The sequence below is a fragment of the Manihot esculenta genome, chromosome 5 (genome assembly GCF_001659605.2).
Source record: "Manihot esculenta cultivar AM560-2 chromosome 5, M.esculenta_v8, whole genome shotgun sequence".
NCBI lineage: Eukaryota > Viridiplantae > Streptophyta > Magnoliopsida > Malpighiales > Euphorbiaceae > Manihot > Manihot esculenta.
Genome location: NC_035165.2, coordinates 3046837 through 3062344, shown reverse-complemented (window position 1 = coordinate 3062344; position 15508 = coordinate 3046837). Strand labels below are relative to the sequence as shown.

The 15508-nt window shown below is 37.7% G+C and overlaps 1 protein-coding gene, 1 long non-coding RNA gene and 1 pseudogene across 5 annotated transcripts; 1 reads left to right on the top strand and 2 right to left on the bottom strand.

The window, feature by feature from the left end:
- Positions 1 to 101: 101 nt before the first annotated feature.
- On the top strand, positions 102 to 3951 carry LOC110615935 (transcription factor MYB17). Of its 4 annotated transcripts, none has more exons than XM_021758162.2 (3): positions 102 to 2132; positions 2564 to 2693; positions 2961 to 3951. In XM_021758162.2, the coding sequence occupies exons 1-3, from the start codon at positions 2000 to 2002 to the stop codon at positions 3619 to 3621; spliced, it is 924 nt and encodes a 307-aa protein (XP_021613854.1). In that variant the 5' UTR covers positions 102 to 1999; the 3' UTR covers positions 3622 to 3951. The 4 variants fall into 4 exon arrangements, with proteins under 4 accessions (XP_021613854.1, XP_043812289.1, XP_021613855.1 ...); XM_043956354.1 differs by having other exon boundaries at positions 2006 to 2142; XM_021758163.2 differs by having other exon boundaries at positions 2006 to 2142; positions 2790 to 3951.
- A 132-nt stretch (positions 3952 to 4083) lies between these two features.
- On the bottom strand, positions 4084 to 7809 carry LOC110614650 (annotated as a pseudogene).
- Positions 7810 to 7869: 60 nt separating this feature from the next.
- On the bottom strand, positions 7870 to 9875 carry LOC122723613. The gene is made up of 2 exons (XR_006350605.1): positions 9503 to 9875; positions 7870 to 8293 (listed from the first exon to the last, which is right to left on the bottom strand). It is a non-coding gene; the product is annotated as an uncharacterized LOC122723613 (long non-coding RNA).
- Positions 9876 to 15508: the final 5633 nt, after the last annotated feature.

The window sequence follows — 15508 nt, the reverse complement described above, 5'->3', positions numbered from 1 at the left end:
TAAGTGGTTATGTCAACGTTGAAAGATTAAAATCTAGAGGCTTACCAGGCCTTCTCCTTGATAAAAAAATAGAATGTCTATGTGGTAGCTGCTGTAGTACCACATGCTATGGTCATTGAGCATTAATTTTTGTAGAAATCAAAGTAATTCAGTTGAACTGGCCAACCGGCGAACCGCAAATATTTGTAATAGTTACTTCGGGAGTTTTTAGGGTAATTTTATTTTTAACAAATTGAATTCGGTATTTTCAATGTTTACCCTTAATTGAATTAATAAAGTATTATTGTTGTTTTTAATTTGCTTTATTTTTACCTTATTTACCATTATATTAAAATTATCATTTATGCTTGAAATTCCCAATAGGAAGGCGATAGGTGGTGGAAAACAAGGAAATGCAAATAAGGAGGCTCTTCTTCTTTGCGTTTCGTGAGTTTGGGATGTCTGGTGGGCTGTTTGCATACGGGACTCGCTCCCCCCCTCCATGTGATAAAGTAGCAAAGGAAATTTCTTCTTCGACCAAAAAAAAAAAAAGCAAGGAAAATTTCTTCTTAGGTTTTTCTTTTTGAAAAATTAAAATACAAATCATTAAATGCAAAAGGACATGTGAGGCTGAAACCTGCAACCCAAGCCCTGCGTGTAACTTCCTAAATAGTTCTTAAGTACGCTACATGTCGCCGACATCATAAATGAAAGGAAAGGCTCCTCTCCTACCCCAAATCCTTGACCAATCCTCCTCTTCCTTTTATTTTTCTTTTTTAGAATTTTCTGACCCTTGCCTGCAACTGCAAATATCTCTCCACAATGCGTATTCATGGGTTATAATTTTTTTTTTTTAATGTTTTCCCAATAAAAGATATACTACCCATGAACAAATTATTTTAATATTGAAGCCATAGTAGTATGCCGAGTAGATGCACGCATATGTTGGAAAGCTTGTCAGTCCAAAAGCAGGGAGCGATCAACTTCACCTTTGACTGCATTTATTAGGCTCAATGAAGTTGGATGGACTTGCTTTGCTTGCTTGCATTATTATCTTTCGAACAGTAGTGGCTTCCTCTGTTCATTCAGCTCTGTCCTAAAAAATTCACAAATAATTGTGGCTATATATTGTTCTGTATTTATAATAATGGATTCCCAAACAGGCACTAACGTGTAGCAAAGTGATTGTCAGGACTCGCTCAGGAGAGCACCCTGTAGACAATATAGAAACTGAAACCCATGAATCTAACCCCCACCAATCCCATCCATCATTTTGTTTGTTGGTTTTCTTTTCGTTTCTTCCATTTTGATCTGGAAAAAGTTTCACCCTTTCCCGTTTTCTCACTGACCAAACAATCCTCAAATAAATATTTTATCTTATAATTAATTTCAATATAAACAGGAGGGTCATATCATAGTGCGTCCGTACACTGTTGGTCATTATCGAGGCTCGAGGGCCATTGCTCTTCTCTTTCCCAATAAATTTTCCCTCTCTGCAACAAGAGAATCCGTCATTAATGTTCTCGCTTTCATCATCAATGCACTTCTCTTTCTTGCCAGTTCTGTGAAAAGAAAAACGTCAAAAATGAAATCCCATTAATCGCTGTTCACTGTTTGTACTGGTTTCTTTGCTCAATGATATGATCGAAACCTCCTCAATGCCTGTAGCTTTCATGCACATATAAATACATACACTTGCACAATACAACCCTATATTTATTGCTTTTACAGCTTCAAACTCGCTTATCGTCCTTTCTTCCACCCACAATAAATTCTCACTTCAAATTTCCCTGGATAAGAGCAAGCTAGCATTCAAATCTCCCTCTCTCTCTCTCTCTCTCTCTCTCTCTCTCGCAGGCTATTGATTCACTTCGCAGCTCGTCTCTTGCAGCTCCAGCTTATTCACTTCTTGAAAAGTTGCTCGCTTTTCTTGATCCTTGGTGACAAAAGTGATATATTTCTAGCTGGGTAGGTGATTTTGTGCTATTGCTGAGTGTTAGTTGAAGTGAGATAAAAAGAGATGGGAAGAACACCCTGTTGTGATAAGAAGGGATTGAAAAAGGGACCCTGGACACCTGAAGAAGATGAGATTCTTATCAGTTACATCAAGAAGAATGGACATGGCAGTTGGCGCTCTCTCCCTAAGCTCGCAGGTACTTACGGGTTAGTCGCTGCTTTAGATTTCGTATGCAAAATTGGCCTCCATTTGTTTGTTGCTTAGAGAACTAGCAAATTATCAGCTTTGTGGCAAAATTATGTGCTTTAACAAAGTATAATTTTGCTTATGATCTGAATAGTGGTGTGTTAGCATGCATCATGGATTAATTTCAACTAGATTGCCTGGAAATGTGATGGTAATACCCTGTGCCATTTATATTTCTTTTCACTGAATATAGCAAAAGGGTGGTGATTTTATCTGTCTTGGTGGTTCGAGCTTGAAATCTTTTTTAGGTTTTAGCTTTCAGATTTGTGGGTTATGGTAATGTACATATATAAAACAAAAATGGTGTTTCACTTGCTCTGCTTGCACAAACAGATCAGTAAATGTAAATTTATATGATTTTAGCTGCTTTTTGTTTTGCAGGTCTTCTTCGCTGTGGTAAGAGTTGCCGGCTTAGATGGACCAACTATCTTAGGCCAGATATAAAACGAGGTCCCTTCACTCTTGAAGAGGAGAAACTTGTCATTCAGCTTCATGGTATTCTTGGAAATAGGTAAGAGCCTTCTGTAAGATGAGGACCATAACCAACGCTACAATTCATGAGCTTGTTTGATAATTGTTTCTTGATTGATTAGTTAAACATGTTCAGTTGGGTATCTCTGAAGAATGATTGTCCAAGCTTCTGGGCGAAATGAATCATTTCTCCAATATTCTTGCTCTTGATAATTTAAATGAGACTAATGGAAGTAATCTTTTTAATTCAACTGTTAATATGTGTTATAAGAATCCTGTGCAGTCTTGATGTTTCTATATTATTCAGGTGGGCTGCCATTGCCTCTCAGCTACCAGGCAGAACAGATAATGAGATAAAGAACTTGTGGAACACCCACCTGAAGAAACGCCTTCTTTGCATGGGACTTGACCCCCAAACTCATGAGCCCTTTACCTCTTGTGGACCAGCCATAAAAGCACCTGCATCCCCTGCTACTCGCCATATGGCACAATGGGAGAGTGCTAGGCTTGAAGCTGAGGCTCGGCTTTCCAGGGAGTCCTCACTCTTCAATCCACCAACTCCAGGGAAAAGTGATAATGATTATTTCCTGCGAATATGGAATTCTGAAGTTGGAGACTCATTTCGAAAATTCAATCAGGCAGATAAAACTACTCGCAAAAGCCCTGCTTCAGCATCTCAGGCGTCTTCATCGACTAAATGTGGATCAGTTTCAGCTGTCACTGCTGATATTAGCCCCAACTTAGCAGGCTGCTCTACCACAGCACGCAATCAAAATGAAGATACAGAGTGCAAGAGCTGCAAATCTTATGCTGAAGATTTGAATGCTGGGTCTGATTCATCAAGCTCCCTTGAGTTGGAGGATTCTTCAGACTCAACACTACAACTTTTGTTGGATTTTCCCATTAACAATGATATGAGTTTCTTGGAAGAAAACATGGACGGCTATGCCACTTATTCGGCAATGTAGTTTTGTGAACAAGATCTTGCAGTGTAATTTGAAGCCTCGTTTGCTTGAATCTGAACTACCTTTTTGGGTCTAAGAGCTATGAAGCCATGTAAAAGCAGACAAAAACTTATAGAGATTAATGGCTAGTTATTATGTTAGATTCTTCGTCTGAGTTAGAAGGTGTGGAAACGTTAACAATTCCTAGTCTTAATATTGGAGCCCTGCTATTTATATTTATAGAGAGAAGATATATAATTCTTTGTGACCTAATCTTTTCAGATTTTAGATTGGCAAATATGCTCTATATGTACACTGCAATTGTCCACATGGAAGGACGCTTGTTCTCTAGAATTTTATCTTAGTGTCTACATTACGAAAAGTTCAGTCTAGATGTATTGCAATGAATTTCTGATACTTAGATATGATGTAATTAATATGAAAACACATACTAGTTACCATCTGAAACTGACTTACCTGTTGTCAAGCGAAATGACTTGGGTCTTTACCCATCTGGTAATGAATCAGATCCGAGCGTCATAAGCAGAAGCTGATCTCAATGGTTCGTGTTAAGAGTGACCTGCAGATCAGTTATTACTTTTCACAAAATAACGTTAATTCCATTAAAATGTTTGCAGTCTTGCATTTAAGAAGTCAGATACTCTTCTGTCATAGACAAAATATTGTATTTACATATATACACAAACTCGATTGCAGAAATTTGATTTTTTTTTTTTTTTCAGAGGCAAAGAAACGAAACCAAGGAGAGAAACGAAGAAGAGAAGCGTACAGATACGGAGGGAGTTTTAAAAAAATAATAATAAATGCAGAGAAATAGCACTGGTTACAGTTGATGCTTTCAGACCAAGCTCAAAACTTTCAACTTTAGAAGCAACCAAGGTGTTTCTTTGGAGTTTGCCCAGTTGCACGGTATTTTGCAGCCATTTCCTCTGCCTTTAGGACTTCTTCTCCTCGTTTGGCCTAAACCATTGCTCTCTTTTCTTCAGCCTGTTTGTGAAGTGAAGCTACTTTGTTTTTCATCTTCTCTGCATATTCTGCCTTTTTCTTCTCCAATTTTTCCTGCCAACTCGTTGAGTTATTAGTATTGAAGCTCAAATTTTAAAGAGCTACCTACTATAATCATCAGAGTATCATCCCTTTCAATTTCCCAAATAGCCACTGTTGCAAATCACGTATACAATGGTGGGAAGAAAGAGGGTAGGGAGATTTGTTGATTCTTAGGGAAACTAAGCACACATATAGAAGTAATAAACAGGAGCAGAATCATTGATATTGATCCTTAATGACAAGGGGTTAGTTGCCTCAATCTTTCTCAATTTGGCTTCCAATGCAGCCTTCTTGCTGTTCTCCCAGGAAGTAACATAGGAGAGCTTTTTCTGAGCCCTGATCAGCAATATCAGCGTAGTTGCTAAGTTTTTCAACAATCAGACCCCTCATGTATGCACATGCAAATTAAAACAACAGATAAGATCTTTGAACAGATTACCATTCTACTCAACATATTGCTAATTTCCTTATTACAACTAATATATAATAACTACATCAATGCTAGACAAGTTTATCCTGATCATTCATTTCACGTTGATCATCCAAGATTGATCACCTTGGCTACTGAAGAGGGAACTGTACCATGTTAAAATGTGATGTTTATTAGCGATCAGGTGCTCAATTACAAGTTTTGTTCTGATGATTAAGATGCCACTTTCACTTCTTGTATAATTTAGCGACATATCAGATGCTGAACATAGGGAAAAAAAAAGGGAAGGGAAACAAATAGGATAGATTTAAAGAATTACATACTTATTCTCGGCTTTAGTTTTCTCACTATCTTCCCATGCCTTGATAAAGGAATTTTTCTTTTCCTTTTCAACCTCTGCAAGAGCAATGTCTGGAAAACAAAACATGAGCGTATGTGTTACTCCTGAGGGAAGACGACATGGAAAACGAACATTTTCATCATGCTCTATACTGGATCTAAGTAAAACTGTCCTGTTTGTGCTTACCCAACAAGTGTTCAAATGATCAAAATTTAAAACCAGCAGAATAAAAATTGATTAAAATAGGATATACTTATTTGGCCAACAGAATAAATTAGATAAAAAGAAATAGACTCTTCTGATTTAATCTTCCACACTCACAAACTTATTTAGATGGAAGACAACAGATACGAAGGATTCATAGAAAATTCACCTCTGTCCAATGATCCCTTCGAGATCTTTTTTGAAGCAGATTCTGGAATCGCTGCACAACATAAAATAATTAAGTGAAAACCCTAAAATTTTATACCAAAAAAAATATTACTCATCATCAACAATCTGGTACAAGTAATCAGAATTTTAAAACCTGACTAATTCTCGTTTAAATCCGGTCCACCATAAACGTAAGATATAAATATATGAATTCTTTTATATACAAGATTATAGTTAACGGAATCTAAATAAGTTTTCCTTAAATCACTAACAAAGGACAGCGTTTCGACCTCCTGATGTTGGATCCGTGAACTTACATCCAAATGCGTATAAAATTTTTTCTAAATTATTAATACTTGTTCTCTAAGTTTTATGAAAGAATACAAACAATATCATTGTAACATCATGTTTGTTTTAGAACTCAGGCACCATGACCCTTTTTTGAAGGGACACCCACTTTTTTGTTACACGAGTATGCCTAGCCTTTATTTTTCAGTTCCTTTTCTCGGACAAATTCTACGTCATCCTTAAATTGGGATTATAAATGTGATCCTCTTATATAACATCATTAAATTATACTGAATGATTTATCTTTTGAGGTCAAAATGCTGAACAAGCAAGCCTCCGTATATGGTCTTGGGGTTCACTGGTCATGGACTACTCATTGAAAGATAAATGCCTTTTTTCTATTTCATTCAAAAGATGAGCAAAAGTTTAACGTAAAACATACAGAATTATGCAGGAAAAGTTCAAAATGGTTAAGTTAATTTTTGCTGTTTTTTTGTCACGAGATTAAAGCAAAGTTAAAGGAAGAAATAAGTAAAGTCTTGCAATCAAGAATCATCAGACATGTTTAAAGAAAAAAAAAAAAATTAAAAACACGTCTTTATTGAACTCAAAAAAGAAAAAGAAATTGTTGCATGTCTTTATGAAGCTTTACCCAACTTGGGATACGAATGACGTAGTGGCGACTGGCCAAGGATCCTGCTCTGGATGCCTTTAGGCTAAGTAGGGACAAGTTTCACTAGAATATAAACAAGAAATTTACTATTTCTATATTTTAAGAAAATTCAATTTAATTAAATTTAAAAAATACATTAAAATTTTTTTAACATCTTAAAAAATCTATTAATTACTAAATTAATTAGTATTATTACTAAATTAATTAGTATTAACTATTTAATGTTAAAAAATTAATTAATAAACTTTTTATAAAATTAAATATTAATTAAAAAAATTTTAAATAGTAAAATATTTAATAAATTATTTAAAATATTAAAAATATTTTAATGTATTTTTAAAATTGAGAGATTAATTGAATTGCATAATATAAAAATAAAATGTTTTTTTATCAATATAAAATAATTTATTTTGGCTGCTGATATTCTAAAGGGACAATATTTCAACAGTTCGCCCTTTGAGCTACAATCCTTGAAAATTGTAATTGGAATTATTGGATTCAAGATTAACAAGTGGGCTATAGTTAATTCATATTTAATAATTTTAACTTTAAATTATATACGTCCTTTTTTTAATAAACAATTTTTTTTTTCAATTATAAGCCTAATCGCGACTGTCCTTTTATATATTGCCGTTTAAGAGGTACTTAGACATCACAATTGAGGGGTAAAAAAAGTTTTTAAAAAATTTAAATTATTTCATTATTTTAATATTTTTATGATCAGAATATAAGTTTAAATTAAATTTTCAATATTTTTATAATAATATATTTAAGAAAAAAAAATTTTTTTTTAACTAAAAATGTAATTGCATCTAAATTCAAAAGTCAAACATTAAAAAATAAACAATCAATTATGGAGAAGTGCTGAGCCACTCCATACTCTCATTATGGAGGAGTGTTGAGCCACTCCATACTGTCTGAAATAGTAGAGAGGGTTCTAATTATAAAATGTGTCACACTATTGTTAGATTTGAAGAACAAAATTCACTTTCATCAATACTATTAGAGATTTACAATAAAATTTACAGATAATGAATTCATTTATACTATTAGAGATTTATAATCATTAACAAGAAATCTAAAATTAGAAAAAAACAGAACTCGAAGAAAAAAGCAAAGTTTCACTGCCATAAGAGCATCTTATTCTAACACTAATTGATCATAACCCACCCTCTTAATCCAACTCAAAACTTCTCTAATAGCAATTAGCTCAGCTATTTTATGAGAGAAGTAACTAAGGAGTTGAAGTTGACAAGCACCAACAAAAGAACCATCATATGAGCGAAGCACTCCACCAATTCCAATGAAGCCATCGGGGAAGATTGTTGCATCTACATTAGCTTTCAAGAATGGAGTTGGCACAGCATTAGAAGAACTGTCATTAACGTGCCGCACATTACACCAATCCTAGAGGATTGTCCTGGCCCGATACACCACAACAATAGGGCTCGACCACTTCGAAGACTAGACCACATCATGCTTGCCAAAGAGCCCAACAGATTATTACCACCATAGCTTGATCTTCCTTTCTCACCAATTGCAAAACCGAGCACAACCATGCCAGAAAAGTTTTTTTATTAAAGGATAGGTGCAAGGAGAATATTAAATTTCTAGTATTGAATTGGAGTTAGTGTTATTTAATTTAAATTGAAAAAACTAATTGAATTGAATTAATTTAAAATTTTAGTTTAATATTTTATTTATTTTAATTTAATTTTTAATTTTAAAAATTTTAATTATTTCGATTTGATTCGATTTTAATTAAAAAAAAATTTAAAAAATCAAATCGAACCGATTAGTGATAATAGTATATTATAATAATATAGAGAGATTAGATCATATTAAAATTAAAATATTCTAATTAAATTTTAAAATACTAAAAATAAAGAGAAAAAATAAAAAATTTATTAAAAATTCAAACCGATCAAATCAAATCAAATTAAACTGTATCAAATTCAGTTTCTTATCAAAATCACTTTGATTTAATTTTTTTAAATATTAAAATTTTATTTTTTAACTTATTTAATTTAATTTAATTTAATTTTAAATTAAATCCACCGACTGCTAACTCCATATTAAATTTCAAGTATCAAGAAATACAAAAGATGACCCTAAACAACCTTTCTGTTTTTTAATGTTTTTAGTACTAAATGTATTCAAAGTGAAAATAGGAAATTTCATAGCCATAGATGACTATGGGAGAGGAAAATTCTCCTTCTAAAAAACATTGATAAAATGAAAATAAATACGAGTTCATTTAGATCGAGATAAATAACAGAAGTAATCATGCAAATAACTTTTCAAATAAGAGTGGTGAAAATTTAAGCAAAAAATACTACCTCGCTTGTAGCTCATCCGATAAGCAAAAAAAAAACAAAAAAAAAAAAAAAAGGAGGGAGAGAGAGAGAAGGCAAGGGAGGGGAGTGCTCAAAACAAGAATGTGAAACGACGTTAACAGAGAGGAATAGGAAATCGTTGAAAGAAAATGCCATTTCCAGTCTAAATCCTCTAAAAGCCATAATCAGAGGATCATCGAAAATAAAAAGACAAGGGAAAATATTTAAAACAAAATTAATTATATATCTTCATTCAGTCGATGTGAAAACCAGCCAAATGTTCTCAGTTTATTTTCTAAAAAGACAAAAAAATAAGAAAATCAAAGCTAATTTCTATAAGCAGAGATAGCAAGATATCGTTTCAGATAAACAGAATGCGAGGGGGTGAGAGAGCTTACTTTCGACTACGGCAAGAGCTTTGGATTCATCAGGCTTCTCTTCAGGCGGTGGAACAATAATTTCTGCTGTGCCGTGGCGTCTTTAACTTCCGCCGTTGCCGGAGTATTTATCACCGATGATTCAGCTTCTAGCTTCTTCGCTTCCTGCTCTGCCATTTCCTTGAACACAGCTTAGTAGAAAACCTGGCAACGTTGCATAATTGGGTGAGGGCTCTTTATAAGCGCCAGGAACGTGAATCGCACAAGCATGGGTTACTTTAAAGGACCCAATAGATCAACGTTAGTTTTAATTACTGGTCACAGAATGGTTGATGGAGTGGCGCAACTGAGCACTGATTTGTGGAAGGATGCGTGGTAATACCACGGTGGTATAATTGGGCCAATGATAAAGCAGCAGTGTCGGCTTGCAAAAACGATGTCGTAGAGAAAATGAGTACAAAATGGTAACGGTACAAATGAGTCCACCAAAAGATTACCTTGACTAACTGTCAAGCATCCGTAGCCGTAGGGACAATATCTTTTGTCCTGTTCCTTGCTAAAAACGTAATTTTTTAATTCTGCCGATACCAATGAAAATTACACTAAAATCTAAAGGTGATGTTTGAATTAAAAGTTTTCATATAAAACAAAATTATACAGATAAGGGTATATAAAAAAATTTTAGTTTCTTTCTATTTTATCTATTTAAGTTTAAATAAAATAAAATTATAGATTTCTCTATTTAAAGGTAATTTAATATTATTTTAAAAAATAAAGGCAAAGTTCCCTCTCATTTTATAAATACATGTTTATGGCGTTGGGGAGCTGGGATTAAGTGATACGTGGACCAGTGAGCATGTTCGTTGTGGAGCCACATTATTGGGTAGCGCCAAGCTGTCATGTGGAGGTTAAAGTAATCGCTTCGGACATTAATTATTCTTTAACATGACCCGCATGATTTCTCTGCGGGACCTACCCTTATTCTGTTTCTCTTTCTTGTCTTGAAATACAATACCATTCCCAGGTCAGGTGGTTAGTGACCAATTAATCTCGCATGCCCTTGCATTTATCTAATGCTCTAATTCGAATTGAACTAAATTTTCGTTTATTTTTATAAACTAATTTATATTTAAAAAATATTTTTTAACGAGATGATATATTTTTATTAATTAATTTAATTTAAAAAATAAAATTTATAAATAAATTTATATACACATGAAAATGAGTTTATTTTTTAAAAAAAGAAGCAATTTTTCTTAAAATACTTTTTAGAATATATTTAATATGTAATATATTTCTAATAAAATTTTGTAAAAAGGTCAATTATATATAAATATATATAAGAATTGAAAAGAACTATATAATTTATTTTTCCAACCATTTCAAAAAAAAAATTATTTTTTCAAAAAAATTGACTTTTTTTATTTATAAAATTTTTCTTTTAATATTTTAATAATATATAAAAAAATTTAAGATCTACACAAAAATATTTTATAGAACTTGTATACAACATATATAATAAGAAAATACTCCTAATTTATAATTATCATTTTAATATTTTAATACACTAGAAAATAATGACAAAATATCTTATTATTATTTTTAAAATTAATTTCTTATTTACAAATATTTCTGATGACCGCTGGATTCCTTCACCCCGGGCCAGGGGCTTAACCACAGCCCAAGGCCCATGACGAAGAGGCCCACACACCTGATATACATAACAAGCCTGGCTCATCCAACCTTCAATGCCGGGCTCGACCCATCTTCTCCACTCAAGCCGGCCCGGCCCACACGAAGCAGGCCCTCTCCACTCAGGCTTAGCGTCCGGCCCAACTCTCGGCCTAGCCCAGGATCCAGAAAAGTATTCACCAGACAGCCTGGCAGATCCGCTCGAACGTACGCACGAGAAGAATCAGAGGCCGTTACGCATGGAGCAGGCGGCTGATACCCTAGTACCTCCGAATCTGCATGGCAGAGACGCGTGGCCCAATCCTGGAGAGACCTTTACACGTCACCAGCAAGCAAGACAATGTATAAAAGAGGAGTCCTCTCCTCATAAAGAGAAGCCTTATTCAGTAATACAAAACCCTTGTAAAACCCTATTCTATTGGATCTCAGATCATCAATTGGCGTCGTCTGTGGGAAACGAAGGAGATCTTTTCATCACCGGAGTTTTCACTTTCAAAACCCACTAAGATCCACGATGGCAAACCACCAAGAAAGTAACCTTAATATTCCAAATGACTTGAGCTCTGCCCAAGATGGGCAGCAGTTCTCCTTTTCTAGCCCTACAACATTGAATAACCAAACACCTATTTCTCTTAATCCCTCGCCAAGCCTGGCAGGGAATACTCCCACCATGACCCTGTCTAACCAAGACATTCAAACCATGGCTCTCCAGCTACAAACCACTGCTCACTGGTTGGGGCAGATAATGCAACAAAGGGGACTTAGCACCCCAGTAAACGCACTCCCAGTAGTGGAGGAACCCAGAACCAATGAACCCCAACCTACCTCTGCCCGCCTCCAAACTAACAACCACGATGCCGGAGAAGAGGAAGAATCAGAGGCCCGAATTCATGGGAGAAGGGCAAGAGAGTTGATAGAAAATGAAGAGGTGAACGACTATTCTGCTGAAACAACCAGGGAAACGGGAACTGAAACAGAGGAGGAAGAATGTAGTTTGGGCAAGAGATCCAGCCCGGAAGACGAGAAAATGAACCAAAAGCTGAAAAGGTTGAAGGAGCAGCTCCTAGCCGAGCTAGGTAAGAAAGATCAGAGTCAAACCTCCTTGCCTACTTCTTCTCCCTTCTCAAAGTTAATGCAGCAGGAGACCGTTCCCAAAAAGTTTATGATGTCGCCGATGGCGGCCTATAATGGGGCTGGTAACCCGAGAGAGCATGTCATGAATTATAAGACCTTCATGGAGTTGCAAACTCTGTCAGATGCTCTGATGTGCAAGGTGTTCCCAACAACGCTCTCGGGACCAGCGAGGGCATGGTTCAACAACCTGGAGGCCGGAAGCATTAAAAGTTTCGGAGATCTGGCCACCCGCTTCATTAGCCGGTTCGTAGCCGGGGTGCCAGCAGAGAGGAAGACGAGCTATCTGGAAACAGTGAGACAAAAAGCTGGTGAATCCCTCAGAGAGTATGTCGCCCGTTTCAATACGGAGGCCCTGCAGATTCCCGAGCTTGACGAAGGAAGGGCGGTAGAGGCCATGCAAAAGGGAACAACCTCTGCCGAGTTCTTTGGTTCTCTGAGCAGGAAACCTCCGACCTCACTGGCCGAGTTGATGAAGAGGGCGGAAAAGTATATAAGGCAGGATGACGCCTTAGTAACGAGTAGATTTGCCAAAGGGGTGGAAGGAAAAGAGAAAGCCCCGGAGGAGGGGAGGTCGGAGAAACACGAGAAGAAGCATGGAAAGAGGTCTGAGCCGTACAAGCAGGCCTGGGAAAGAAGGGATCAAAGGCCTCCTCCTCCTCGGGTTCTCGAACCAAGAGTGCTCCCTCCTTGGGTCCCGGAGAAACCGACTCCATTAAATGCGTCCAGAGCCGAGGTGCTCATGGCTGTCCAGGATAAGGAGTTTCTCCAGTGGCCCAAACCTTTGAAGTCGGAAGCAGATCAGAGGAATCCTGACAAGTATTGTCAGTACCACCGGACGCATGGCCACGATACAAATAACTGTTTTCAGTTAATCGCGGAGATTGAAAGATTGATAAAAAGGGGGCATCTCAAAAATTTTGTGAAGAAACCAGAGGGGCAGAGGCCTCAACCCGGTCCGGCAGCCCAGATGCCTAGGAGAACTGGAGCTGGACCAGTGAATGATGGGTCCAGTGGGACTATTAATATGATTGTTGGAGGAACTGGAGGACGGATGAACCGTCGAAGAAAGAAAAGAAACCGGGAAGGGGAGACCAGCAATGGCGAGGTAATGCAGATCGTTGAACACTCTCCCATGACCATCGCTTTCTCTTCGGAGGATGCACAGGGCATTCAGATGCCCCATGATGACGCGCTTGTCATTGAAGCAGTCATTCATAATTTTCGGGTGAAGAAGGTTCTGGTGGATGATGGGAGTAAGGTCAATTTATTGCCATATCGGGTTTTCCAGCAGATGGGAATCCCAGAGGAACAGCTGGTTCGGGACCAGTCACCCATCAAAGGGATCGGAGGAGCACCGGTACTTGTAGAAGGGAAGGTGAAGCTGGCCCTTACCTTGGGAGAAGCACCCAGAGCTCGCACCCATCATGAGGTGTTTTTGGTGGTCAAACTCCCACTGAGCTACAATGTGATTTTGGGGAGGCCGGCGTTGTTCAACTTCGAAGCTGTCACTAGCATCAGGTATCTGGCACTCAAGTTCCCAACGGAAGGAGGAGTGGGAATGGTCCGGGGCAGCCAGGAAGAAGCAAGGGCAGTATACTTGGCCACAGTGACGGAACCGAACTCAACCGGAGAAGCGCTTGATTCGGAAGTTTTGGAGGTCAGGGATGAGACAAAGGAAGCCCGGACAGAGCCCGTTGGAGAGCTGGAGACCTTCTCCCTATCAGAAGAAGAAGCGAGTAAGGTCTTCAGTCTCAATGCCGGCCTCACCAAAAAACAAAAAGGTGAAGCCATGGCCCTGATCCGAAGTCACTCGCCGACCTTCGCATGGAAGCCCTCAGACATGCCGGGAATTGACCCCAAAGTGATGACACACCGATTGAATGTCCTCTCCGAGGCCAGACCAGTAAAGCAAAAGAAGAGAGTAGTGGGAAGAGAGAAGCAGCAGGCTACCCAGGAAGAAGTGCAGAAGCTAGAAGAGGCAGGCTTTATTAGGGAGGTTATGTACCCACAGTGGTTAGCAAATCCTGTGTTAGTCAAAAAAGCCAATGGCAAATACAGGATGTGTATAGATTTTACCGACCTGAATAAGGCCTGCCCTAAAGATTGTTACCCCCTCCCCGATATTAATAAGATGGTTGACTCAACGGCCGGTTTTGATTATATGTCTTCTTTGGATGCTATGTCTGGTTACCACCAAATCCCAATGGAAAAGACGGATGAGGAGAAGACCTCATTTATAACTGAAGACGGGACTTACTGCTACAGAGCTATGCCCTTCGGATTAAGAAACGCCGGGGCAACTTACCAACGATTAATGAATAAAATCTTTAAGAACCAGATCGGCAGGAACGTAGAAGTGTATGTGGATGACATGGTGGTTAAAAGTTCAACTTTTCAACAACACATAACGGATTTAAGGGAGATATTTGGGGTGTTGGATCAATACAGGATGAAGTTGAATCCAACAAAGTGTGCTTTCTTCATCAGGGGAGGAAAGTTCTTGGGATACATGGTGAGTGGAAAAGGCATTGAGCCCAATCCGGAGAAGGTGGAAGCCATATTGAATATGCCAGAGCCGACCTGTGTAAGGGACGTCCAGAGATTAACCGGGAGAGTAGTGGCGCTTCACCGATTTATGTCGAGATCGGTAGAAAAGTGTTTGCCATTCTTCAAAAAATTGAGGAAGGTCCCGAATTTTGAATGGACAGAAGACTGCCAAAAAGCCTTCACAGAGCTTAAGGAATACCTCAGCTCGCCTCACGTGCTCAGCAGCCCTGTAAAAGGGGAAGAACTCCTGATATACTTGGCAGCCTCAGAGCAAGCAGTCAGCGCAGTACTAGTAAGAGTGGGAGAAGGGGAGCAGAAACCTGTTTTCTACGTCAGCAAGGTACTCAGAGACACTGAGGTCAGATACTCGAACATTGAAAAATTGGCGTATGCCTTGTTGTTAGCAGTCCGGAAGTTCAAAGTTTATCTGGAAGGCCACCAAGGAGTTGTGATGACGGACCAACCTTTAAAGAAGATCCTACGTAGGCCGGAAACTTCAGGACGGATGTTAGCATGGTCCGTGGAAATCAGCCCTTACTGTCTGGAGTACCGACCTCGGACAGCTATAAAATCTCAAGCGCTGGCTGACTTCATAGCAGAATGCTCATTCAACGAGGAGAAGGAAGGATCATCCTCGGAGATACCAAGAAAAGA